Source organism: Halichoeres trimaculatus, unplaced genomic scaffold (assembly GCF_033239565.1).
Source record: "Halichoeres trimaculatus isolate MK-OKI-2021-1 unplaced genomic scaffold, fHalTri1.1 fHalTri1_scaffold_7, whole genome shotgun sequence".
Taxonomy (NCBI): Eukaryota; Metazoa; Chordata; class Actinopteri; order Labriformes; family Labridae; genus Halichoeres; species Halichoeres trimaculatus.
Genome location: NW_027437185.1, coordinates 30,399,578 through 30,426,556, shown reverse-complemented (window position 1 = coordinate 30,426,556; position 26,979 = coordinate 30,399,578). Strand labels below are relative to the sequence as shown.

Here is a 26,979-nt window from a genome sequence, read left to right as displayed (position 1 = left end):
AACTCTGGTGTCCAGTGGTTTATTATGTCAAACTTAGAGTTGCTTTGTTGTTCGAATGACACTGAAAGCACTATACTGCATGTACAAACAAGCAGTTTAAGACCTTTTTGGACTCTAGAAACTTAATTTATTCTGCACACCTGTTCTGTAGCTGTCCATGTGCTAGGAGAAGCCTATTATCTGGTCTGCAGTAAACAAACAATACAAATTCCTTTAAAAGGTGGGAAATACCTGGGATTCTTGGAGCAACTCAGGAGTGAGTGAGTAGTGTGTTTTGTTTGTTTGCTTGATGGACAGTAACAACATACCTCTTTGTATTACACAAACTGGACTCAGAATCAATACTTTATGATAAGGATTTCATATCAGATAGCAAACCACTCAGAGTCAGACTCTTCCTGTCCAGGGTTCGTCTCCTTAACAGCACTGCAACAAGACATGCCATCAATATTGTATGTGCCTTACATTTGCAGCATGGCTCTGATATGGCTGAAATGGGCTCTTATATGTTAATCCCATGTTTTTATAGAGGGGATCTACCTATGTCCACCACTTAAACACTTGCCTTGTAATATTTACTGACATATGTGAAGGTTTCCTTCGCTGGAACTTCTAAAACTGGGTGGTACCTTGGTTGATATGAATGAATATGAACCATTTAATCATATATTGCTGAACATATCATATCTGAAACATGAGTTTCGAAGACCTTATCCCCTTAACATGAAAAATACTTTCTTTAAAAACATGTTAAAAAAAAATGAAATTGAAGGTAACACTTTACTTTGGAGGTCTGCAAATTTCATCACACTTAGGTTATAATTAGACAGCTGTACATTACGTATTTTGTTGAAATTAAATCACAGCCCACCACAAAATGTTTTTAGAGGTATCCCAACGTTTCTGCTATTTCCAGAGCAGCAGGTGATAAAAAGCTGCTTAGTTCTTGAAAACAGAAGTCAGGTTCATTGTTTCCTCTGATAATTATCTTTGAAAAGATAAGTGAATAATTCAATTTCTCAATAAGAAGTTGATAGTTAGCTATTTGTTATTTAATTTCACCAAGTTCTTTAGTACCGAGTTTGTTGACATTCATAATTGAGATCACATGCAAAATGATATACATTTATGATTAGGCCTATAATGTTTAACATGATACAACTGAAGGCTTCAGATGTGATATTCTCCTCGAGTGGGGTTGTAAATTGGCCTTACCTGATTGTGATAGACACTGCGAGCACAGGCGCAATGCAAAACAGAATCTGGCCAGAAGTTATGTGCTAATTTTCACCAAATTCTCATGAAATTTAAAAGAAATAAGAAAAAAACTTTGTCTAATTATTACCTAAGTGTGATGAAATTTGTGGACCTCTAAAGCACAGTGTTACCAAATTAAAAATGTATTCTGCCCCCGTTAAGGTTATTATTCCACTACAGGCAGCTGAAGTTGTATTTTGGCACTTTTTAAAATGGCTGCCCTCAAACAATCATCAAACATGATCTTTATGATCTTGATTAAAGGGTTAGTAAACATCTTAGTCCCAACAAGTTAAAATTTTCAGTCAGTTTTTTGATGGGTTATACTCAGGGCTTGACGTTAACTTTTTTGCTCACAGCCACTCAGTATTTTCACTGGCCACAATTTGTTGTTGGATAATTAAGTTCAATATGATTAAAGCCAATGATATGCTAAAGTTTACTTAAAAAAAGATTTACAACCTCTTTAAATGTAAATGACCCCTATGCACACTCAAAACAAGACTACATCAATGTTAAAATCCACAGGTCCTTAATCAGGTATTCAGCTCTGATAAAGTTGTGTGTAACATTGTGCTCCTTTCATATGAAAATATGCAGTCTATTAAGACATAGTAATTACAATAGAAGTTTGTTATTGCTTATAATAAAATGGTAAAGGGGATTAATTGAACTGATAAAAACTCAGCAAGAGACACTGTCTGCTTAGATATTTATTAACGATTATAATCAGAAAATCATTTCTTTTTTCATGAGAATGACATGAAGGAGAGGTAAATTAAATTTCCCCAGAGCTGTCATCATCAGAGTCATCTTTTTGCTTGTCTCTCTGCTCCAGGTTTGAGATAAAATTCAACCAGCCAAAGTGGCCAGGGGAGCGGTGGTGTTACCAGCCACCGCCGAAATCCACCCGCATTTGGCCGGTTGGCCGGTGTTAATGTCAAGCCCTGGTTATACTTTATGGGATTAAACAGTAAATGCCACTCTGCAAACATGTTTTTCAAGAACTGATAATAAAACAGCACATAACTCAAAGGCCTGCACAATCCAGAAATGTTCATCGATCAGTGTATTCCAAATTGTATGCATTTTATCACATTTCCTGTAATATATTTTTAATAATGGACTTCATTTCAGTTTTACTCAAGTTAACCTTTAAATTATTGTGATTATGATATGTGGGCTCTTTTGCATTTATGTCAACCAACCTGTAACACCAATGTGGGCTGCTAACCATAAAGACACAGCCACCCCCATCATATGAATTCTTTTTTTTTTTTTTTTTTTTTTTTTTTTTAAGATTAGGCTGTCTGAATGGCTATACTAAAAACGCACTAGTCACTGAATGGGTGTATTGGTGGTATGGTTTTGTTATTAAAATGAGCGTGGGGGTCAGGGGATGGCTCCGTGTGGGTGTAGCGCTTTAGCCACAGCTTTTATTTTGCAGTTGGGGGATGCAGTCTCGCGAGAAGTCGTCGTTGTGCTCAGGCTGCAGGAGGAGGAGGAGGAAAGCTCTGGCTGTGATGCCGCTGGATGATGGCTGCTTTCGGGATCTTAAGTTACGAACACCGGCCATTGAAGCGGCCCAGGCTCGGTCCTCCGGACGTTTATCCCCAAGACCCAAAGCAGAAAGAGGTCAGATTTTGATATGTTTCACTTAAAAACCCAAATACTCTGTTTTAAGGGGGATTCTTTGACCCAAGAAGCTGTGCAAGCTAGCTGCAGCTAGCCTATGTAGCTAGCTCTGTAGATGATTCGGGCCTAGCAATAACAATGAACTGAACCTAGTTGTCAGTCTGTTAGCTGCCCAGTTTACTTGGAGAACCAGTTCTTAGACACTAGAGTTTGCTTAAGTTTCAGTAGCTAATCGTCTGGTTGTCGCAAGAGAGTGTCGTGTTTTCTGATAAGAAACAATTATGCGTTGGTTTATTTAATTGTGCGTGACTGGTAATTGTTTGTTAGCTTGATGTTTTGGTTCATCGAGATAACGGTGGCTAAACCTGTAGGGCTAACCCTCACGTCCTGCAGGCTGAAATTAATGTTTGACTGTATATTTGAAGACCTCAGGTAATTCACTTGGCTCCTGGTCTGTTATTTGCCTGAGATAATCTGTTGGTGGTTGAAAAGCTGGCTGCACTACCTGCAGGGTATTGTGTCAAGGATTCACATTGAGACACAGGTATTTTGCAAAGTAGAGTAACACATACAAGATGTTTGTTTGGTCGCTTTTGATGCCAAATTAACTAAAAGAGAAGTCAAAAAGAAAACAGATTTATCTAAGATCAGCCCATTTCAGGGTGCTAAAATTAGTTTTTTGTCTTAGCAGTATCCTTTCAGAGTTTAAAATTTTGTTACTGTCATCATTCCACATATCACTACGTTGCACTAATGTCTTCTTGCTATACTGTAATTTTTAATCCGTTTTGATCCCAAGTTATTGTGCATGAATGCTTTTAATTCACCTTTAATCAGCACTGAAACATGTTTTTTTATGGTGAGTTGACTACACTAAGTGTGAAGCAAAGATTACAAAATAAAAAGTAGAAAGTTGCTCAGATGTGCAGGTTGATGAAAGCCAAAATAAACCTCCCATATAAAATCTGAGTGAAAAGATTTAACCTATGACCAAAGGTATTTCAGGTTGCTAAAATAAGTTGAGTGTATGAGTTTGTAACAGTCTGCTATCCAAACCAACACTAGCTTGCGCTACTGATATTTTTCCTGGGTTTTATGTCTTAACAGTCTCAACTGCAAGTAATTTGGCAGAATTGCGTTAATTAAACACAGAAATAAATTTGTTTTTTTTCAGGATGAGTTGACTGCACTGAATGTGAAGCAAGGATTTAATAACCAGCCAGCTGTATCTGGTGATGAACATGGCAGTGCAAAAAATGTCAACTTTAACCCTTCAAAGGTAACAACTCCTAATTCTTCTCTGCATGCGCACTTTTTCCAATTCTCATATACATTCAGCCAACCTCTATGCGCTCCATATTCCTTTCCAGATTAGCTCAAACTTCAGCAGCATCATTGCAGAGAAGCTACGTTACAACACGTTTCAAGACACAGGGAAACGTAAGCCACAGGTCAACCAGAAGGATAATTTCTGGCTCGTCACAGCGAGGTCACAGAGCTCCATCAATAATTGGTTCACGGATTTGGCTGGGACTAAACCTCTCACACAATTGGCTAAAAAGGTAAGACCTTGGTGTCGAAGGCTTTAAGCCTTCTTTAATGAATACCATTTGCTTCGTGCAGGTTAAACTGGAAGTACAGTTGCCAGAGGAACTTTCTGTGCAAGAAAAGAGGACATGGTTAAATACTGTTTGTTTTATTCACTGTTACCTTCTTTGTTTCCTTTTTTTTTAATCAGAAGAATACATTTTAGATTTGTTTAAATTGTGTATTTCATATTGCTGTCCTCTCAGTTTGGTTATTTTGATGTCTCCATACATTTTTACTGACTAGGTTTTATGAAGCTTATAGGTTCATAGTTCAGATGTTGTGTTTATCCAGTGCAGTCTAAGCTCAGCTGATAAGAACTACTTTAGTCATACTTCTACAAACATTGCTGTTGATTGCATTCATTTAATCATTCATATGACTGGTGTTGTTTCATCAATTATCACTGACTCACATGAAATGTCCGTTTGTCACAGGTTCCTATCTTTAGCAAAAAAGAGGAGGTTTTTGGATACCTAGCAAAGTACTCTGTCCCTGTCATGCGCTCAGCATGGATGATCAAAATGACCTGTGCATATCACGCAGCCATCACAGAAACTAAAGTCAAGAAGAGACATGTGATTGATCCCTGTATAGGTAAGATAGTAACATTTTTAATCTAGGTGAAGTACTGTGTGGGTATTTTTGGAAACTGTTTTGCTGAATTAGTAAAGATGATATACTGCACTCTGTGGGGTTATACATCATAAATTATGTTTCTGTAGCTTTGGGATTAATTTGTGCGTGTGTGTGTGTGTGTGTGTGTGTGTGTGTGTGTGTGTGTGTGTGTGTGTGTGTGTGTGTGTGTGTGTGTGTGTGTGTGTGTGTGTGTGTGTGTGTGTGTGTGTGTGTGTGTGTGTGTGTGTGTGTGTGTGTGTGTGTGTGTGTGTGTGTGTGTGTGCTTGCGTGTGTGTAGAATGGACTCAGATTATTACTAAGTACCTGTGGGAACAGCTTCAGAAGGTGGCCGAGTTTTACAGACAGTGTCCCAGTCAAGGCTGTAGCTCTCCACTACCAGCCACTCCAGCTGATGTGGAGACCGCTATGAAGCAGTGGGAGTACAACGAGAAGCTCGCCATGTTCATGTTTCAGGTCGGTTAATTGTCTTCATAACTCAACTCCCAGCTATTGTTTCTCAACCCTTTTTTGCATATAAGTCCTACATTAGATGCTGGTTTATCCACTCGATGTTTAGATGCTCTTGTGCTGTTTTTTTGTCTTCAGGATGGCATGTTAGACAGACATGAGTTCCTGACGTGGGTGCTGGAGTGTTTTGAGAAGGTCCGACCTGGTGAAGATGAGCTTCTCAGACTTCTCCTGCCCCTCTTACTTCAGGTATGGATTAAATCAGTGACTCATATTTTTGGATTGAAGCTGTTTTCCAAACATCCATACATCAGTAACACTGAGACACACCCAGCTTCTACAGCTGTCCTCAGTTTTTCATGTACAGATTACGTGTCTTCATCCAGAGCACTTCCCTGGTGTTGACCTTTGCTGACAGATGCTCACCCGGGGCGTAGCCATCCATTTTGTTTCTATTTGCAAAGCTGGCTGATGTTAATGGACACTGAGTGCTGTGGCTAATGCTGTGAATCTCTCCTCCGTCCTGCAGTACTCAGGGGAATTTGTACAGTCGGCTTACTTGTCGCGGAGACTGGCTTACTTCTGCACACGGCGCCTCAACCTGTTGCTAAGCGACGGGAGTCTGGGCCCCAGCACAGGAGGGCATCCGGCCCACGGCATGTTGGCACAGCAAGGAAACGCCCTACCCCCCACCCCAACCTCACAGCCAGCAGGCGGTAACCAGCCACAGACGCCTTTCACAGACTTTTACATCTGCCCTCAGCACAGGCCTCTGGTGTTTGGTCTGAGCTGCATGTTACAGGTATCCTGTTTATTCAGACAGGTTCACAATCATCAGTAAACGTGAAAAACACTTAAAATCCCCTTAACAATTCTTTCTTGTGTGTTTCCCTACCTTGTTTTTCTTCCAACAGAGCATAGTATTATGTTGTCCCAGTGCTCTGGTGTGGCATTACTCGCTAACAGACAGTAGAAACAAAACTGGTTCCCCTCTGGACCTCCTGCCAATCGCCCCGTCCAGCTTACCAATGCCCGGAGGAAATACTGCCTTCACACAACAGGTACTCCTGTCAGCGCTGATTTTACTTTTTTTAACATGTGTCACAAAAAAATTCAACAGTTTTTTTTCCTGTAGCACAGTATGATTCCTATCACTGAAGCCAAAAAGTGTCCCTACTCCAAGACACCAAAATGTTTTGAAATACTGTAAATCCTTTTTTTTTTTTTTTTTTTTTTTTTTTATAACATGCTTCAAAACAGTGTAAGAGAGACAAAGCTTGAAGACAGAATTGGAGCTTCTATTTGCCTTAATACAGGAAAAATCATGAAATTGAGTTTGTTTTTCCTTTTTTTAAAAGTCTGGCTTTGAGCCAGAACTTATTTTTTTGGCTGCTTTCAAATCTTCCATATTATAAAAATAAGCTGTTGGGTTCTCTGTCCTTTAACTCTCACAACTCTTAAAAACAAGGCAGTACAGGAATGCATTTCTCCTTAAGTTGATGTTTCTCCTCATGCATTTAAAGCAGACACTTTTTTTTTTTGTTGGGCAAAAGCCCTGCGGTAATAAGAAATTTATGCATGAATTGTTTTTTTTTTCCTCCACAGGTCCGCACAAAGTTGAGGGAAATCGAGGAACAGGTTAAGGAGCGAGGACAGGCCGTAGAGTTCAGGTGGTCATTTGACAAGTGTCAAGAGACCACAGCAGGTGAGAAAGCTCTTCTTTTATCATCCTCATATGTGTGTTTTCACCACAGGGGTAAAATTCAGGCCAGTGTTTGAGCGCATTTCAATGATTTGTTCCCAGGGTTCACCATTGGTAGGGTTCTCCACACACTGGAGGTGTTGGACAACCACAGCTTTGAGAAGTCTGACTTTAACAACTCGCTGGATTTTTTGTACAACCGAATATTTGGGTCGGGTCAGAGTAAAGACGGTCACGAGGTAAGGATGAATCAGGATTGTTGAGAGAATATTACATGAAACATCCCTGCAGATACCATGTGATCAAAAATGTGACCAGCTCTTCTATTTTTAGCCGTATTGTCTCATTGGGCATGTTTTGTGTTCAGATGTCACCAGACGATGATGCGGTGGTGACCTTGCTTTGTGAATGGGCAGTGTGCTGTAAGCGCTCTGGCAGACACAGGGCGATGGTGGTGGCCAAGCTGCTGGAGAAGAGACAGGCTGAAATAGAGGCTGAGGTAAGAGTCGCACAGACAGCACCCTCTGTCAGTCTTGACATGTTTCTGTCCCTCTTACAGCCTCAAATAGCTGTTTTAATGTTGCTCAAATTAATTACACCTCATCTGCTCTGGTGTCCACTAAACTGAGTTGTTAACTGTGTGCTGTTATACCTGACAGCACACTGGCAGGCTAAAGACTTCTTATTATGACTGTGCTGTTGTTTTGGCTGTCACCCTCCTCCCTGTCTGTTTGCACCCTGTAAGATGTGACACAACACTTATTGCTGTCATCAAAGTGGGAAACAACAACAAAAGTCATGTTGAGGGAACCACAAACCTTGCTTTTGCACAAACAAGGATACCTAATGGCACCTGCAGGAGCAGTCTGCCTGAGTCCAGTTGTGCTAGTTTTAGTTGCTGCTACACCGTGTAGAGCTGACTGAAAATAAAAATGTACATTTCTTTTTCTTTTCCACGGCTGTGTCCTAAATCACTCCCCTATCACTACATAGTGCACTGTATTATAAATACACCTTTTTGTAGTGCTGTCCGAAATCTGAGTGAGCATGCTCGTACTTTACATAGCCCACACAGTGTATCCCACAATGCATTTTGAAAAGTAGTGCATTAGCGAGGCTCAGTATGTGAGCAATATATACCATCATGCATTGCAGTTCAAACAGAAGAAATGGCTGATTACATGATTACTGATTACTAATAATTAGTGCTGTCAGGCGATTAAAAAATTGATCTAATTAATTACAAAATTTGTAATTAATTAATCTAATTAATCACATTTTAATCTCATATCTGCTTAAGGTCCCAAAATAAAGAATTTGAATTCCAGGACATTAAAATTACATTAAAAGCCATTAAAAACAATTAAAAAATAAGGTGGGAATATATACAACACATTTTTAGGTACCCTGAGGCATAAGGAACACATGAAAAAAGTTTTGTGTTTCTATCTTTACAAAATCTACACAGTCCTGCACCTAAGATAAGCTGATTTAAATTTTAGGACTTTTTTTTTTGATTCTGTGACAATTTTACTCACTGTTGACTCATTTTTCACTGCAATATGAACTTCTATATAGAAGTTCATATTGCAGTTTTAACTGTAAATCCCGAGCCGTCCATTAATGACGCAGCTGGTAAGTGAGTGAGTAGGGTCTGAAATGTTGTTTTAATTTACCTGATTGACAAAACTACATAGTCCACTACATCTAATTCACTGTCTAATGAGTAGGGACTGAGTGAATGATTTCGGACACAACCCATGACTGCTACTTTCTTTTGAGCCTGGTTGACTTGTACTAATGCATTTTGGAGTGGAGGTGTATAATATAGCAGCTCGTCCGTCTGTTTTTCAACCACTGGCTGGATTGGACTGATGGTATTCTGTAACCATCTGGACTCCAAACATGCAAATAAAGTGACTGTGTCTTTAAACTTTGTGGTATCCTTCAGCAAACTTAGATTTGTTGTGAATGTGTAAAATTAGCTGAGTGTAAATAGGTTTGCTACCTCTCACACTCATGGAGTGTTTCCTGTGTGTTGTCTGTCTGGTTTGTGTGTGTGTTTGCAGAGGTGTGGTGAGTCGGAGGTAGTGGATGAGAAGGGCTCTGTGTCATCCGGCTCCCTGTCGGCTGCAACACTTCCAGTCTTTCAGGATGTGCTGCTGCAGTTCCTCGACACCCAGGCCCCCACACTGAGTGAGTCTCTTTGTCCTCCTTCCTGCAGCTATGATTCTCAAAGCTGTCGATCTGTTTGATATTGAAAGAACGTTGTATCCTTTTGACTTTGCCTCTCATTTCATCACCCGGTGCATATTTATTATAAATGATGGAGCCACAGAAACTTGTTAATAAATTATTCAAACCCTCTCCCTCCCTTCACAGCGGAGCCTGGAAATGAAAGCGAACGCGTGGAGTTCTCCAACCTTGTCCTGCTCTTCTGTGAGCTCATTCGTCACGACGTCTTTTCCCACAACATCTACATGTGCACTCTCATCTCCCGCGGGGACTTGGCCTCTGACTCCCACCTGCCACGCCCGCGCTCCCCCAGCGATGAGCCCTCAGATGAGTCAGAGCGCAAGGAGCAGGAGGCAGGCGGCGGTGGCAAGATGGAGGCATGTTGAAGGCTTCTGTTGCTTGGTGTGATGAGTCATTTTTGCTACAGTGTGGCATAAAGAGTGACCTGAGGTTGTTTTCTGTTCAACAGGATACTGGACTGTCAGAATCCATGGAAACTGATCACAACTCCAGTGCAAATTTTGATGAGGTATACTCTATATTCAGTATTTACCGTGTGGAATACTGTGTTACTTTTTAGAAATTCCCCTTGTTTTTGAAACTGTTGCCACTTTCTACGGGAGTTATTTCAGTCTCTCTTTGCCCTGCAGATGTTCTCACCTCCAATGCACTGCGAGTCTAAAGGGAGCCCTTCTCCTGAGAAGTCAGCTCCAGACCACGACAGCAAGGCCGGCTGCAAGGACAAGGGCATGGACCCGGCTTTCCCTCAGCTGTACGAGCAACCTCGCCACATCCAGTATGCCACTCACTTCCCAATCCCTCAGGTGAGTGAACCCAGAGACTTATGTTTGGAGAAAATCAAAGAGAATAACATCCCTGAGTGACTACAAATTAGTCAAGATTACCGTATAGAATTCAAAGAGAAAACATTTTTAGTTAATTTTTCCAGTCCTGCACTGATCGTACATGAACATCTCTCTATAATAGATAATTTATATTTAACCTTAATTTAACTTCAGTGATCACGATTTTAATTTAAAGTGCCTGACACATCCATCTCTCACAGGTTTGGGTCTTTGTTGCTCAGGTTATCTGGTGCAAACAGTCTCAGCAGCACTTAACAGTCTTTTTGTGTCTTTGTCATCACTTTTAGGAGGAGAGTGCCAGCCATGAGTGCAACCAGCGGTTAGTGGTCCTGTACGGAGTTGGCAAACTGAGGGACGAGGCGCGACACACCATCAAGAAAATAACCAAAGACATCTTGAAGGTGCTCAACCGCAAAAGCACAGCAGAAACAGGTAAATGCGTCCTCCTTTATCAGCCCTCTGCTGATAGCTTGCTGTCCTGTATTTCATATTTATTTATGTGTTGCATTACCACAGCTGTGGGCATTCAGTGTGTCTGAAGGATAAAAATGGAGTCTGTGGGATTGCTTTGAAGTTTTGATATGTGTTTGCAATACATATTTTTCCTGCATCCCTGTGTATGCTTGGATTTTATGAAACACTGTTTACATGCAGGCTGTTCTCCCCTCTAATAACTCTGGCTCTTTAAATACATTTCATTTGTATTCCTCTGCCTTAAAGAGAACAAGCCCTTTTTCTCTCTTATCGACCCTCAGGGTGTTGCATTGCTCAATTTTCCTTCCATCCTATTTCTATGCTAATAGCTCTCATCTGTTCGCAGCCACTTTATCTCTAAAACATGTGACCTTATTAAAGTGATTTAAGGTTTTCAAAGTTAAAATGGCACTGATTAGATCTCACAGCGTCACCTTATCACATTCTTTCAAACTGATGGTGACCTTCAGCTGGAAATTGTGTTTATTTTAAATAAAAAGCTCAATTTTCTTCACGTTAAGTGCTCGTGTAGCAGCGTCTTTTTCACTGAGGCATTAAATCAAAGAGAGGAGATAACAGATCATTGGTTTCACTCAATTTCATGGCTGGTCTGCTCAGGAAACTGTGAAGAATACTACTGACCAGTTCCAAGTCACTTACTCTTTTTCTTCCTTTACCCCCAATTAGGAGGAGAGGAAGGGCAGAAGAGGAAGAGGAGTAAGCCAGAGGCCTTTCCCACTGCTGAAGACATCTTCTCCAAATTCCAGCACCTCTCCCACTTTGACCAGCACCAAGTCACCTCCCAGGTTAGACCAAGCAAACCCCTTTGTCTCCTCAGGAATCACTTGGTGGACAAGCCACAAGTTTTCTGAACGCAAAAACCCGAGCAGCCTGAAACAGGAGACACCCAGGGTGACTCATTTGAGTTTAAAATTTAATTTGAGTTCATTTTGATTCCCCTTGTGGGATGAGTGAATATAATTTACATAGATAATGCAATCAGGAGGCTGATCACAGAAAAACATTCCCAGATATCTCTGTGGTCTAAATCAGAGGATGGAGTCCATTCAGGACAGAGCCTGGCCCCTACTTCTCCTCTGTGCCTGCACACTGTGGCTTCATATGTGACAGATTTATCCAAGGAGAAAGGAAGAACACATTCATGAAAATGATATATATTCAACATTTGTCATGTTTGTGCATCAGTTTTCAGTGTCCGTTGGGTTATTTTGGCATGTCTTGAATATCTCCTTTCATTCCAAATCTAGACCGTCAAGCCCAAAGCTCTGCTGAATAGCGTATTGTTGTGCTGCAGCTCAGAATCAGAGCCAAGGCTATCAAATCTTGTTCCTGCATGTTAATGATGTGTGATTTTTTGTGTGTTTTGTGTTCAGGTGTCCAGAAATGTGATGGAACAGATCACCAGCTTTGCCTCAGGGATGTCTTATCACCTGCCTCTCGTCCAGCACATTCAGTTTATCTTTGACCTCATGGAGTACTCCCTCAACATCAGTGGCCTCATAGATTTTGCTATTCAGGTATGGGCATCTTCTTTGCAAATATTGTATAACTTGTGCAAACATAGCTGAATCTTTTTCGATCAGTCGTACATGTTTGTAAAGACTCATCAAACTTTGATTCGTAGCTTCTGAATGAGTTGAGTCTGGTGGAAGCTGAGCTGCTGCTCAAGTCGTCCAGCCTCGTGGGAAGCTACACCACCAGCCTGTGTCTGTGTATCGTAGCTGTTCTGAGGAGGTACCACTCCTGCCTCATCCTCAACCCCGAGCAGACGGCGCAAGTTTTTGATGGGTACGTCACTTACAAGTTCCTTGAAAATTTCAGCATGATGCCTTTTTTTGGGTCTTACACTGAAGAACTCACAGTGTTTGTTTTCAGGGTTAAAAAAATAGTATTAAACTCCCAAAAAGAATGTTTCGGGTTGTTGAAGCAGGTTAGAGAATTGTTGGTTTTGTCACTCTCAGCTTTATTCTGCCGTCTGTAATGAGATTTTTCCACTGTCACAGCTTCCTTCCTGTGCACCACACTATTAGCCGTTATTTGTGATGCTTTTAATTTAAAATTTCAGCTGATTCTGCTTTTACAGTGCTTGAAAGTCATTTTGGATTAAAGCATTAGCCGAATGCCTCAAGTGCAGGAGATAAGTAAAGCTTGAAGATGGCTTATATAAAGCCTCTAATTAAAAGAAACGTAATTAAATATACGAGTACAGTCTCTACAGGAAATACTGTGTAAGGAATGGATCAGCAGTTTGGGGAATATGCTTATTCACCTCCTTGCCAAGATGGGAAAATTGTTACCACTCACATGTCAGGGGTATAAATATGAAGCACTCTTCAAGAGTCGACACTGGAGCACCAAGAGGTCATTAAGCTTTCTTTGCTCCACACAGAGCGTAAAACAAGGAAGACCTTATCAATCTTCTTATCAAACTGTTAGCATGAAAATCACAAAACTTTTTGTCAAGAGGTCTGTCTTTTTCATTGAGTTTGAAGCGGAAAGAGAAGCTGTTGAATCACGTGTACAATTGCATCCTCAGGTTGCGGATTGTGGTGAAATCAGGTGTGAACCCGGCAGACTGTTCTTCGGCTGAGCGCTGTATCTTGGCTTACTTGTACGACCTCTACACGTCCTGCAGTCACCTCAAGAACAAGTTTGGAGAGATTTTCAGGTAGAAACGCATTCTTGTTTTAGAAAGTTGGCTTTGCTTCTGTATCAATTTTGATATTTACCTCCTCCAAGGAGGTTGTGCTTTTGGGAGAGTTTGTCTGTTTGTCTGTGAACAACATAACTCAAAAAGTAACTAACAGATCATGATGAAATTTTCAGGACATGTTCAAAATAGGATAAGGAAAAAGTGCTTAAATTTTGGAGGTGATCTGGATCTGGATTTAGGATTATTTTAAAGGATTCTTTATCATTTTGAGATAGGGCCATTTTTACCATATGTGTATATAGCTCCACGATAAATTGTCAGATTGCTTTGCAAAACAATACAAGACAAGGTCTCCATAATTTCTGACAAATGTAAAAGTACTATCCAGATCCTGGCAATATTCTGGATACTAAGATCTGGAATATGAAATATGTACTGGATCATCATAATTTTCAACACTGTCAGGTAACAAATTTTTGCACAAACCTGCAAATAACACCAAATTGTAGCAGACAGTCTGCTGAAAGGAAGTATAACATTAAAGGAGGACTAAAGTGTTGGGTCACAATCACAACATGCTTGGCAGAGGTCTGCGCTCTCTGAGTGCTTATCTTTTACTTTGGTTTTCAAACTAAACTGTTAGATTTACATGTTGAATGTATACATATTTGTGACATAGACTTGGGGAAACTAAGCAGTAATAAGCAGTTGATATTCTAAAACAAGTATTTTTTTTCTGCCCATGTTCAGCTTTATTTACCTTAATGTTTTTTTTTTTTTTTAAAGTTATTTACACCACTAAACTCTTTATCTTCTATCTCTTTCAGTGAGTTCTGCTCCAAAGTCAAAAACTCTATCTACTGTAACATCGACCCCTCTGACTCCAACATGCTTTGGGATCCTGTCTTCATGATGGAGGCCATAGCAAACCCTTTGGCCCACAACTTCAACCACTCCATGGTGGGCAAGATCCTCAACGACAGCCCAGCCAATCGCTACAGTTTCGTGTGTAACGTGCTCATGGATGTGTGTGTTGACCACAGAGACCCTGAAAGGTGTGTTTCAGTTATGGCTGTTGGTCTCATGCTGCTGCAGTTTTCTGCTCTTTGCTGTTCTGTTGTTTCATACTATGATGTGCTTTTGCAGGGTGAACGATATTGGGATCCTGTGTGCAGAGCTGACGGCGTATTGTCGCTCCCTGAGTGCTGAGTGGCTCGGCATCCTCAAAGCGCTCTGCTGTTCCTCTAACAACGGCAACTGTGGCTTCAATGATTTGCTTTGTAACGTAGATGTAAGTTATGGTTGCATGGCTCTTTAGATTGATGTATAATGAACTTTGGGGATAACAGTAGCTACTCAATAAGCTTTGATCTGTGGCTAAGGGTTGTATTATTAAATCCTAAATTCCAGGCACATGTGCTATACTGTTAAATAAATCATGATACAGAGCTTCTTGAAGTGTCAGGTGTAGATTTATTGAGCTGGAGTTAAATTCAGGGAACTTAAATTCAAAGCTAACTTAAGCTATGTATGTTTTATTACCAGAATTTTAACCATTATAATTCAAATACCACTCCTGAACCGATCTCTGACTACTGTAGTGGTTTTGTCTGACAGAAAACATTGATTTCTGTTGTCTGATCCTTCAGGTTAGTGATCTGTCCTTCCATGATTCCCTGGCAACCTTTGTAGCCATCCTCATTGCAAGACAGTGCCTATTATTAGAAGACCTGGTTCGCTGTGTCGCCATTCCTTCCCTCCTCAATGCAGGTAAGGATTGTTTCACTCAGACGTTTTGATTGACAAAAAAGTGTACTATTTTCTACACACTTAAAATGATCTCCTACGGCTAACAATCAGTTATTTTAAAGTAGCTGTTGAGAAAACTTAGTGACCTTGTTAGTCGTTTTCGCGTGTAAAACAGCTATGCCAGGTTTTTCAGACCTTTTCAACCCCTTTTCGGATACGTTTGTTATAATCCCTGCTGTTCGGCTTCCTTCAAATGAATAAACAGTTCACAGAAGTCTGTCCTGCAGGAAGGAACACCGAGCTGTATAATGCATTACATCTATCGGAGAAGAGAGTAAACAGCATGTTTGATGTGGGTCTATGAAGCCTTGGTGCATTCTGTTCCTCTCCCCCCAACAGTTTTAATCTTTTTTTTCCTCATAGCTTGGAGACAATGCTCCATTCAAGCGGGCTGTTTGGTTGGGTCTGGCTCACTGTATAACACTGCGTCTCATGCCAAATGCCAGCAGCCCTGGTTTGTTGTTACTGCTTTGATCTCACTTCCCTTGTTTGCGACAGCAGCTCAGTGTGAATTCTCTCTGCCTGATCGATCAAGGGCACAGGGTCGACCTGTCTGAATTCAAATGGATGCCTCAGAAGTTGAAGAATGTGTTGCCTGAAACATAAAGATACTCAACTGAGTACGTTTCTTGTTTCTCAAAATCTTCAGCTTGCAGTGAGCAGGACTCTGAGCCAGGAGCCAGACTCACCTGCAGGATTCTGTTGCACCTTTTCAAGACGCCACAGCGCAACCCTGTCCCCCAAGACGGAGTGAAGTCAGGTAGCAAACTAAAGCAGAAATCCTCTTAACATTCATGTCAATGAATTTGTGTTTATTCAAGTGCCAAATAGTTTTCCCTGGCCTCAAACTGGTAAATGTGTTGACTTTGCAGATAAATCTCCAGTCGGGATCCGTTCGTCTTGTGATCGCCATCTTCTTGCTGCGTCTCAGAACAGTATAGTTGTTGGAGCAGTTTTTGCTGTCCTCAAAGCTGTTTTCATGCTTGGTGAGAATAAAGATGTTAACTTTACTCATTATAAAATCGCAACAATGCTTTATATTGGAAAATTATGATAATGAGGTTTAGATGAGATCAGTTTCTCATCAAAGAGGCTGATTAGAGGTCACTGATCGTTTCACTGCTGGTTTTACTGGTCTGTGTTATTTTTAGGTGACGCAGAGTTAAGAGGCTCGGGGCTGTCGCACCCTGCTGGCCTAGATGACATATCTGAAGGGCGGAACGTCTCCATAGAAACAGCCAGTTTGGATGTGTATGCGAAGTATGTTCTGAAGACGATCTGCCAGCAGGTGAGGATGACATGAAGGAGAATGATGTAAAATCAGTGAAATCTACAGTACGTGAGTGAGGTGTACAGGCTCTCATTTGTTTCTGCACGAGCACCATCTCCTCCCTGCCAATATTTAACTCCATGTTTCCTCTTGTGGACTATTTTTAAGTGCACTAAACAAGAAAAAGCATAATACATCCTTTATCAAGCAGAAATGAGAGACCAAAGGGGAAGGGATGTTATTTTTCAGCACATGCTACTTGTTTGTCACAACTTGGTCATCTGCATTAGACCTAAGAATCACTCAAGTGTCTGTGTCTCTGTTTCTCATCCTGTCACCTAATCTTGCATCTTGCAGGAATGGGTTGGAGAGCGCTGCCTGAAGTCTCTGTCCGAGGACAGCAGTGCCCTTCAGGACCCAGTGCTGGTAAACATTCAGGCCCAGCGCCTACTGCAGCTCATTTGCTATCCACACCGGCAGCTGGACAGTGACGATGGTGACAACCCACAAAGGCAGCGAATCAAACGGATCCTTCAGGTAGAGAATGCACAGAAGCTTAGAAAGTATACAGATGTACTAACCTCTTTCTCTTCAATCCAAATAATCATTGATTCTTAAGATAATTATGATTTTTTTTATTTAAAGCTGTAGAAAATCAGAACATTTTGAGGACAGTTTGTTGACCTTTTGATTCTGAGATTCCCTAAAATTGGCCTTAAAGTTGTCTGCATCTAGCTAGAAGTGTAATGTCTTACTGCCCTCTGCTGGCTAAATCAGGGACTGTATCACTGAGGTTGGGAACTGTGCAAATCATTCACAGGCTCCCAATAAGATAAAGACAAAGTGCACATCACAAACATGTGTTTTTTTACCCTGTTTAGAACATGGACCAGTGGACGATGAGACAGTCGTCCCTCGAGCTGCAGCTGATGATCAAACAGAGCTCCAATAATGTAAGTTCTCACTTCGACTCTTTTTGACACAGCTAATGAAAGTGTAGTCTTTGTCAGGTTAACCTCCATGTTTCTCATTCCCTTTCCAACAGGAGCTCTACTCACTCTTGGAGAACATAGCCAAGGCAACCATCGAAGTGTTTCAGAAATCAGCTGAGATGAACTCTAATAACCCCTCAGGGAACGGGGCTGCAGCCCAAGGCGGCTCCGCATCCAACAACAACAATGCCACCAGCAAGATTAAGCCCATTTTAAGGTGAGTGCCATTTCTGGTCCTCTAAACATTGTTTGATCCCAGATGGTATTTTGGATGTTGTACAAACTTTGTCTGCAATGTTCTGCAGCTCATCAGAGCGGTCGGGCGTGTGGCTGGTGGCACCGTTGATAGCAAAGCTGCCCACAACAGTTCAGGGCCATGTACTAAAGGCAGCGGGAGAGGAGCTGGAGAAAGGACAGCACCTGGGTTCCTCCTCACGTAAAGAGAGGGACCGGCAGAAACAGAAAAGGTAGAAACATCCAACTTGCTTTTATCTAATCTAATTTATTGATCACATTTAATCTTTAAGTTCTACCAGCAAAAAAAATCTTCACTGTGGGGAGTTTTTTTTAGCAGTAAAAGCATTTCAATTGTGCACCACTTTGTGAACTTAACCCCCAGCAATCTGGACTTCATTTTTCATTTATTTAATTCATTTTCTCCCCCTCTCCTCAGTATGTCTCTGCTAAGCCAGCAGCCATTCTTGTCTCTGGTGCTGACATGTCTGAAGGGGCAGGATGAACAGAGGGAAGGCCTCCTCACCTCCCTTTACAGCCAAGTGCAGCAGATTGTTACTAACTGGAGGGAAGACCAGTACCAGGACGACTGCAAAGCAAAACAAATGATGCATGAGGCTCTGAAACTACGACTCAATCTTGTAAGAAATTTTTGATCCCTACAAACAGATTCCATTAATTTATGATTAGTTTTTCACATTTGAAGTAACCAGTTTTGACGTGTAGTTAGCTGATTATTTAAATCAGAATTTTATCTCTTTGTTCCTTCTCTCCGTTCTGAGACTAATGGTTTTATTTCCTCTCTTAACAAGGTGGGAGGCATGTTTGACACAGTGCAGCGCAGCACCCAGCAAACCACTGAGTGGGCTGTTCTTCTCCTCGACATCATCAGCAGTGGCACAGTGGACATGCAGTCCAATAAGTGAGTCCTGGTTTAGAGAAACCACTGATTTGTCTGTTTGAATACTGGATCACAAAAATTGTGTCTCTATTTCAATCCTCTTTACCTTCTTTAACATCTGCCTCTCCTCAACAGTGAGCTCTTCACAACAGTGTTGGACATGTTGAGTGTGCTGATTAACGGCACACTGGCTGCTGACATGTCCAGTATCTCTCAGGGCAGCATGGAGGAGAATAAAAGAGCCTATATGAACCTGGTGAAGAAACTCAGGGTAAGAACATGACACATCAATTAACTAAAGCTAAACCCTGACGATATATATTTTTGTTTTAAGGTATAAAATTTTATGAATAGGGATGGGTACCGAATTAGGTACTTTTATAGGTACAGACTGAATTCTGTCAAAAGTACCGGGTACCGATTCACGTGAAATGAGAAGGTACCATGTGTAGGTACCTAAATGCAACCTTATTACTGTGAGGGAGTGAAAAAGTAGGAGATTTTTCATGCTGAACATGAACACAGCATTGAAAGGTTATATACTAAAGAATAATCATGTTAAATTGAAAAGAATTTACATTTTATTATTAACCAAATTAATATTTTTTACCACATAAACACACAAAAGTACTGAAAAGTGGTACCACTGAGTTCCGATACCAATTGCCAGGTACCGGAAATCGGTACCGTATCGTTTCAAATGTGAAAGGTACCCATCCCTAGTTATAAACCAGGTTTTGAAATATTTAAAGTCTGGCAAAATTGCTTCCATCAGTTGTCTTCTGGTCATTAAAAATAAGAAGTTAAAACAAAAAATACAAACTGCACATCATTTCAAAAGATAAGCTTGTGTAGAGATAAGGCTAAAATTCTCCTGGTGTAATTTAATTTAATTTTTTGTTTAACCAAGTTAGTCCCATTGTTAGGGATGCACCAATCTCAATTTTCTGGTCCCGATACCGATATCGATACCAGTGTTAAATGATAACCTGCATGCCCAACTGTGGGATTAGACTGGTAATGTTTGGGGTAAAAGGCAAAAAATGAGTACTTACTGAAGTTAAAATTCATTTTTAAACTATGAAATATGAAAATGTGGAGCAGCAGTCAAAAGACAAAAAACAAAGTACACCATAGTTAACATTCCAAATTAATTAGCCAAGAGCGTCAATTAAACAAAGGCATTGAGCTAGTTGCCCGGATTGACACCATGGATTGGCCCCTTCCCACAGATACCCAGTCCTGCTTTGACTGGATTGGAATAATACCCAATACCAGAATTGGGATTGTGTGATTGTAAATTCCTTTCTCAAAACCACCTGTTTCTGAAATATGTTCATCCTGTGTCTGCAGAAAGAGCTCGGAGATCGGCAGTCAGAAAGTTTGGAAAAGGTCCGCCAGCTGCTGCCGCTGCCCAAGCAGACTCGTGATGTCATAACCTGTGAGCCTCAAGGTTCACTAATAGACACTAAGGGGAACAAGATCGCTGGGTTTGAAAAGGAGGTAAGTGCTTTTCAAAGTTCTTAAACTGAATTACCAGAAGGAGACACAGGGAAAGGAGAACAGGTATTCAGCAATAATAATCAATGTTGTGTTAATGAGATCGTAGAAACAGAAAGAAACACAGTAAACCACTTGAAGGTATCCAGATCTAAGTGATCCTCAAAATGCTAAAACCTGTGGGTCTTTCTACCAGGGCCTTCAAGTCTCAACCAAGCAGAAGATTTCCCCCTGGGATGTTTTTGAGGGTCTTAAACACTCGGCCCCTCTCTCCTGGGGCTGGTTCGGTACAGTGCGCGTGGACCGAAAGGTTACAAAGTTTGAGGAGCAGCAGCGATTCCTGCTCTATCACACCCACCTGAAGCCCAAGCCTCGCAGCTATTACCTGGAGCCGCTTCCATTGCCCCCTGAGGAGGAGGAGCCCTTGACCCCTGTGTCCCAGGAATCAGAGAAGAAGATGATGGAGCCTGTGAAGCCAGAGAAGAGTGTGCCTGCTGTGCCCTCGGACACGAACAAGAAGAAATCAAGCAAGAAGAAGAAAACGCCGGCATCCAAAACAGAGGTCAGTTATGGTCAGGGTTTACGAGTTTACAGTGATAGAGATTTACTGATGTTTCTTTTAGATAATTATTTTTTTTCCAAAATATTTTATTAGCTTTTAGGTTTAATAATGAAAGGTAAACAAAAGTAAATAATTACCGTAAAGAATGTAAATCAAAATACAAATGTCCATACATACACCCAATCACACAAGGTAGATTTGTTGCAGATGACATAAACACTTATGTTTTTTGTCTCTAGGACTTTGTGACCCGTACACCAGGTGGGGTGACCTATGCGCCCAGTATGCCTCCAGAGCTGATGCAGAACCATCCTTATGGCCGGCTCTACAGTCAGCAGGCGGCTATGAACATGTACACACAGAATCAGCCTCTTCCCCCTGGTCAGTCCTGACACAGTCTCTCTTTATCATCACTCCACAAGCACCAGCAATATTATTTAATTAACACAAACACTATATGGGATTGTTTTTTTTCTTCCTCCACAGGCGGCCCAGGTTTAGACCCTCCATATAGACCAGCTCGCAACCCACAAATGAATAAAATGATGCCCACTAGACCCAACTACCCAGGCATGATGCCTGGAATGCAGGGAAACATGCCCGGCATGATGGGACTGGATAAACAGTACCCCATGGGTTATAAGCCCCCGCCAAGCATGCCTCAGGGCCAGATGCTAAGACAGCAGCTACAGGTCAGACTGGTGAGTCAGTCCTTATTGACGGATCAGGCTCCTCTCAATTATCAGGCGCAGCTGTTTTAAGAAGGATTACCAATGCTGCTTGAGATCAGATGTACAATCCACTCATATGGAGCTGCAGCTCTTTCGGATATTAATTTTCTGTTTTGCCAACTTCTTCTTCCTCTTTTCAGAATCAGAATCAGATGATAGGGCAGCAGATACGACAAATAACACCCAACCAACCGTATACTCCAGTGCAGGCGTCTCAGGTAAATCTGTCTTAGTAGCTTTTCAGTGTGTTGCTAACAAATGCATACGTCGTCTGACTCCTCAGTCCGTCTGGGTTCTAACTATCAGCTTTACTTTATCTGTCCAGAACATATCTCAGGGCTATACCACATACGGTTCACACATGGGGATGCAGCAGCATCTTTCCCAAGGTGGTGGTATAGTTCCTCCCTCCTACGGGAACCAAAACTTCCAGGGCACCCATCCTGGAGGTAACCCAGCTGTGGTAGATCCTCTGAGGCAAATGCAGCAGAGGCCCAGTGGCTACGTTCACCAGCAGGCACCGGGCTATGCACACAATATGCAGAACACTCAGAGGTAAGTGTTCTGGTGCAATGATGCTTTTTTTGTTATGTGACTGCTACCGTTCATTTCTGCAAAATGACCTGCTGTCAAACTTCCTATGTGTCTCAGGTTTACCCACCAGCCCCTCCAGCAGAACCCCATCATGCATGGCCTCAGTCACATGGGAGGCCAGGGCGTCCATTCAGGCATGAGGCCCAATCAGATGCTGGCAGAGCAGCAGCAGCAGCAACAGCAGCAGCAACAAGCAGCACAGCAACAACAGCAACAGCAGCAGTACCTCAGACAACAAGCACTCAGAGTAAGTCTATAGAAAATTGTTCAGCCAATACTCTAATCACAGTCCATCCTCACGTAAAGGGTTTCTGTTACAAGTGTGAGACCAGGCTTCCCTTTAACATCACTTTCCTCACTCTTTGATATCACAACAGCAGCAGCAGCAGCAGGCCCAACAAGTTCAACAACAGCAACAACAGCAACAGCAGCAGCAGCAACAGGTCCAACCCCAGCAGGTTGCCCCACAACAGCAGGTTCCTCAGCAGCAGCAACAGCAGCAGCAGGTGTCAGCGGTGGCTCCACCTGGCCAGGCTCAGAACCAGGGCCTCGGCATGCAGCCTCTGCCGCCTCAGCAACCCCTGGTAGGTCCAATAAAAAGAGGGTTTGGGTGTTGGTTTAAAGTGTTTGGAGAAATGTTTTCAGTACTTTTTGGCAGTATTATACATCACAGATTTACTTAAGAAGTTTTGTATTGCAAGAAAACTATAGGGGCTGTGGTTGATTTTCATTTACCACCACATTTAGATTATATAAATGTCCATTACATGCTTCCTTCTGCTTTAGTTTCTCACTTTCATGCTTTTTACAAGCAACTCTCACAGTAATTAAAATGCTACTTCAATGTATCATAAGGATTTAAGTGCCAGATTGCTGAACTTGGAGGTGATCTGAAAGCCCAGTTTTTAATTCTAAGGGCTTTGTCTCATAGTGGACTTGTGCTTTTGAATATCATTTACTTTAGTATGTTTTTGTAAAAACAAATATCACCACTTAAAAAGTTTTAGAAATAAACAGAAGAAGATAATTTTAAGATAATTTACACTGTTGTTTAAAAATATGCACATTTATAAAGCTGCTTTCACTAAAGAGCAACTGCTTATCAAGTCAACAGTGTCACACTAGTAGATGACATCTCCCTGAATAATCCTCTAAAGGCAGCCATGAGATGTTAAATAAAACAGACACTTATTTCAGAGCTCTTGATAAAAATGCTGACCCATTTGTCTTATGTTGATGTACAGAGAGCAACAAGTAGAAAGACCTCTTTATTTTAGGCAATAAAAGCAAATAACTGATCGCATGAAAAGAAGTAAAATTGCTGTACTTTGTGCGTCTAGTTCCAGCGACAGGGAATGCAGCAGACTCAACAGCAGCAGCAGACTGCAGCTCTGGTCAGACAGCTACAACAGCAACTTTCAAGTAAGTCATTTACTTGAAAACCTTTTTTCAACAAACGAGCACACATTTTCTATAAATGAATAAAAACAGATTCTGTGTCTAAAGTGAAACTTTCCCTCTTTTTCAGATTCCCAACCAGGACAGGGCACCAATTCATATTACTGATTGTGCTCATACGTAATAATGTGCAAACTAAAGGCTCTAATCATGTGGAAGATCCCACCCCTACAGATGAGATGTGTTCAGTCTGATGTATGCTATTTAATGCACAAAGGACCACTACACACACACACACACACACACACACACACACACACATACACACATCTTGATCACCGTGGCAATGATCCGAAATATCTTGACTTCAGTCGTGTAATTATGGATTTTCAGATGAGGGATCCTGCTCTGAAGTAAACAGATAATGGTTAATAATGGAAAAGTCTATGTAAAAAAGTACCAGAAATTATAAGAATAATGCAATTTTTTTTATTTTATTTCAATTTGTACAATTTTTTCAGTTTCGTGTATTTCTCATTAAAAAATCATGTCAGTTTTTATGTGTTGTCCTTGTGTTAACTGCCTGTACGCTCTGCTTTCTGTTACTGAAATACTGCAAGATGAAGAAGGGGTTAAGATAAGGTTCACACAAAGAAAAAAAAATGCTTCAATGCTAAACAATCGCTGCTTTTTTTATTGATATCACCCTTTAAAAACACCAAAGAAATAGAGCAAGATTTCTTGTAGGATATTAAAAAATAATCCCAAAAAGCGCTGCTCAGCATCTGAGACACAAAGTGAAAAAGGCCTCCCCAGTAACATTTCAACTCCCTGTTCAGGTTTACAAGTTATACATTTTAGAAGACAAAGAGTTAGACACTATCGTCAAGATTAAACTTAGCCTAATGAAAGGATTTCAATTCATTCTTAAGACGATGAGGAGTTGTATTTTCATGCTGACTGAAACCTCATTTTGATTTTGTTGCTTTTTTTGTCGCCTTTGGTTTTTGTTTATCCACATTCAGACTTTCTAAGCGGCTAAAAAGCACTCCAGAGTCAGATCCTAGTGCCCTTCCTTCAAACTGACAGTCCTTCCCCTGGTACCTCAGCAGGAAGTTCACATTTACCCAGCTCCTCTCTGCTGGTTGCACCCCAAGCCTTGACAGTAGTTTATTAGAAATTTCTGGTACAACTGGTTGGAGGAGCGTGCCGTAAATTCTCAGGCATTCAAGTGTGACATGAATGATCGTGTCCAACCAGCGCTGGTCTCTACTGTCCCTTCGATCCAGCTTCCAGGGTTTGTGGCGTTGAACAAACCCGTTGGTCTGCCTCACACAGGCACTGATGGCTTCCAGAGCTTTGTACACGTGAATGCTCTCATAGTGCTGCTCAACCACAGCAGGAAGATTTTTCACAGCATCCAGCATGCAGTAGTCTTCAGCCACAGCCCTACCTCCTTCACCACATGGGAAAGACTGAGAGCAGAAAGGAGGGAAGACCTGATCTGGGTTAAGAGCTAGAGCCGTGCAGCGATTCAGGAGACCACCAAGAGAGTCAGCAAGCTCTGAATGAAGAAGCTTGATGACTTTATCATCTGTGTAATCACAGTCTGTGTCTGGGACTCCTTGGCGCAGGAGAAAGTACCTTAAACCATCAGTTGTGAAAACCTGTGAGCATTGAAGAGGATCCACCACGTTACCCAGGCTTTTAGACATTTTCTTTCCTCCCACTGTCCAGTGAGAGTGCACATATATCGTCTGTGGCAGCGGCAGCCCAGCCCCAAGAAGAAAAGACGGCCAGTAGATGGCATGAAACTTCAGAATGTCTTTCCCAACAATGTGGTGAGCCACGTTCCACCATTTGCTGTGTTCCTCTGGATATCCAGCGACTGTGAGGTAGTTGACCAAGGCGTCCAGCCACACGTAGATAGTTTGATCTGGGTCACCTGGGACAGGGATGCCCCATTGAAGGCGGCTTCTTTGACGGGACACTGAGAGGTCTGGAAGCTCCTCCTGCAGCCACTGGAGAACAGTGTGGTAGAAACGCTCAGGCTGTATGGCACCAGGGTTTTCTCTGAGCCAGTTCAGAAGCTGGGAATGAAATGCAGACAGACGGAACATGTAGTTCTCCTCTTTCATCCACTCCACCTATAAGAAGAAAATAGAGAAATGGCTGAGATTTTGTTTGTATACAAATGCAGTTCACAATTGATAAATGTGATTGGATTCCCACAAAATTAGTCATTAAATATTATGGAAAAGTATGAAATGTTTATCCTACTAATGGACAGACAAATAAATGATACAAAATTCATCCCTATAACACACTTGGTTACTATTTCTTCAATTTACCTTGTGTCCACTCTCCAGTGACACCTTGATCTCCTTGCCCGATGAGTCGAGAGCATCAACCACCTGTGATGGTGTAAGGAAGCTTTCATCTTGGGTGGAGTACCAGCCTTCATAGCTCCCTTTGTAGATAAGCCCTTTGTTCCAGAGCACGGACCAGAAATGCTCCACTGCCTCTCTGTGTCTTTGCTCTGTGGTCCTTATGAAGTTTGTATTTGATATGTTGCATGTGCTGAAAAGGTGTTTGAACCTCTGAGAGACATCAGTGCAGAAGGTCAGGGGATCTTTTCCTGCTGCCTCTGCAGCTTGTTGAATTTTCAAGCCATGTTCATCTGTACCTGAAATGTGATAAGAGTTTTATACTTCAACATCACATAAAAAATAAAGGAAGAATAGTTCCAAACAAATTTAAATGATGATAAATGTAACAATTACCTGTTACAAACTTTGAGTTGAAGCCCTTTAGTAGTTTATATCTGTGCAAGCAGTCAGCTATTACAGCTGAATACAGGTGTCCCAGATGAGGAGAGGCGTTGACATAGAAGATGGGAGTAGTAACGTAGTAATTTTTATCTTCTTTGCAGGCATGTGAGCTAATGCATCTTAACACAGTTAGACTCCTATTTGACAACGCTGATGAAACTGGAACGACAGCTGTGTTTTGTTGCAGTCTTTGAATAGCTTTACAGCTTCTGACGACGGACAGCAAAGGGTTCCTCATCTTCAGAGAGCAGCCGATGCCAGCGTTAATGTACAAAAATGTGTCAAGTGCGGGCCATTTATTCGCCTAAGTTAACAATTCTGCATTGGTAAGAACATAACGACTAGAAACGCGAATTAAAGAGCGTAAAGCAATCCTGCTTTTACTGCCGGTACCAGCTCCCATGTGTTGTGCTTGCTTGTCAAGGTTAGCGCTACTTCCGGAATCAGTTGACCAATCAAAACGCGGAATGGTGTTGGTCAGCTAATTCCAACCAATCAAATTGCGAAGACTCCTCTACGTAATGCATACAGCTTTTCTTACTATCCGTTGTAACGCAGAGTTTAACATTAAGTCGTGAATTATCGGTCTTAAAATACAAAACGTGGTTGACTCATTACTTGTGTGCTTACAAAAATAAATA

The 26,979-nt window shown here is 41.5% G+C and overlaps 2 protein-coding genes across 3 annotated transcripts; one reads left to right on the top strand and one right to left on the bottom strand.

Annotated features, from left to right (window-relative positions):
- Nucleotides 1–2,731: 2,731 nt before the first annotated feature.
- On the top strand, nucleotides 2,732–23,968 carry med12 (mediator complex subunit 12). Of its 2 annotated transcripts, none has more exons than XM_074673799.1 (43): nucleotides 2,732–2,892; nucleotides 4,067–4,171; nucleotides 4,263–4,454; nucleotides 4,917–5,076; nucleotides 5,396–5,571; nucleotides 5,704–5,814; nucleotides 6,095–6,367; nucleotides 6,480–6,626; nucleotides 7,171–7,270; nucleotides 7,370–7,506; nucleotides 7,635–7,766; nucleotides 9,337–9,463; nucleotides 9,650–9,879; nucleotides 9,972–10,031; nucleotides 10,153–10,326; nucleotides 10,656–10,800; nucleotides 11,530–11,648; nucleotides 12,237–12,380; nucleotides 12,488–12,651; nucleotides 13,400–13,531; nucleotides 14,344–14,571; nucleotides 14,663–14,807; nucleotides 15,166–15,286; nucleotides 15,975–16,085; nucleotides 16,198–16,311; nucleotides 16,477–16,613; nucleotides 16,953–17,132; nucleotides 17,477–17,548; nucleotides 17,641–17,804; nucleotides 17,893–18,054; nucleotides 18,261–18,462; nucleotides 18,634–18,743; nucleotides 18,858–18,993; nucleotides 20,076–20,225; nucleotides 20,419–20,784; nucleotides 21,024–21,165; nucleotides 21,271–21,485; nucleotides 21,656–21,733; nucleotides 21,841–22,070; nucleotides 22,167–22,356; nucleotides 22,490–22,693; nucleotides 23,450–23,531; nucleotides 23,638–23,968. In XM_074673799.1, the coding sequence occupies exons 1-43, from the start codon at nucleotides 2,791–2,793 to the stop codon at nucleotides 23,673–23,675; spliced, it is 6,507 nt and encodes a 2,168-aa protein (XP_074529900.1). In that variant the 5' UTR covers nucleotides 2,732–2,790; the 3' UTR covers nucleotides 23,676–23,968. The 2 variants fall into 2 exon arrangements, with proteins under 2 accessions (XP_074529900.1, XP_074529899.1); XM_074673798.1 differs by having other exon boundaries at nucleotides 22,487–22,693; nucleotides 23,638–23,967.
- Nucleotides 23,969–24,072: 104 nt separating this feature from the next.
- Nucleotides 24,073–26,769, bottom strand: mars2 (methionyl-tRNA synthetase 2, mitochondrial). Its single transcript, XM_074673800.1, has 3 exons — nucleotides 26,291–26,769; nucleotides 25,859–26,193; nucleotides 24,073–25,654 (listed from the first exon to the last, which is right to left on the bottom strand). Exons 1-3 carry the CDS (start codon nucleotides 26,574–26,576, stop codon nucleotides 24,476–24,478), a joined length of 1,800 nt encoding a protein of 599 aa, XP_074529901.1. The 5' UTR covers nucleotides 26,577–26,769; the 3' UTR covers nucleotides 24,073–24,475.
- Between the last annotated feature and the right edge of the window lie 210 nt (nucleotides 26,770–26,979).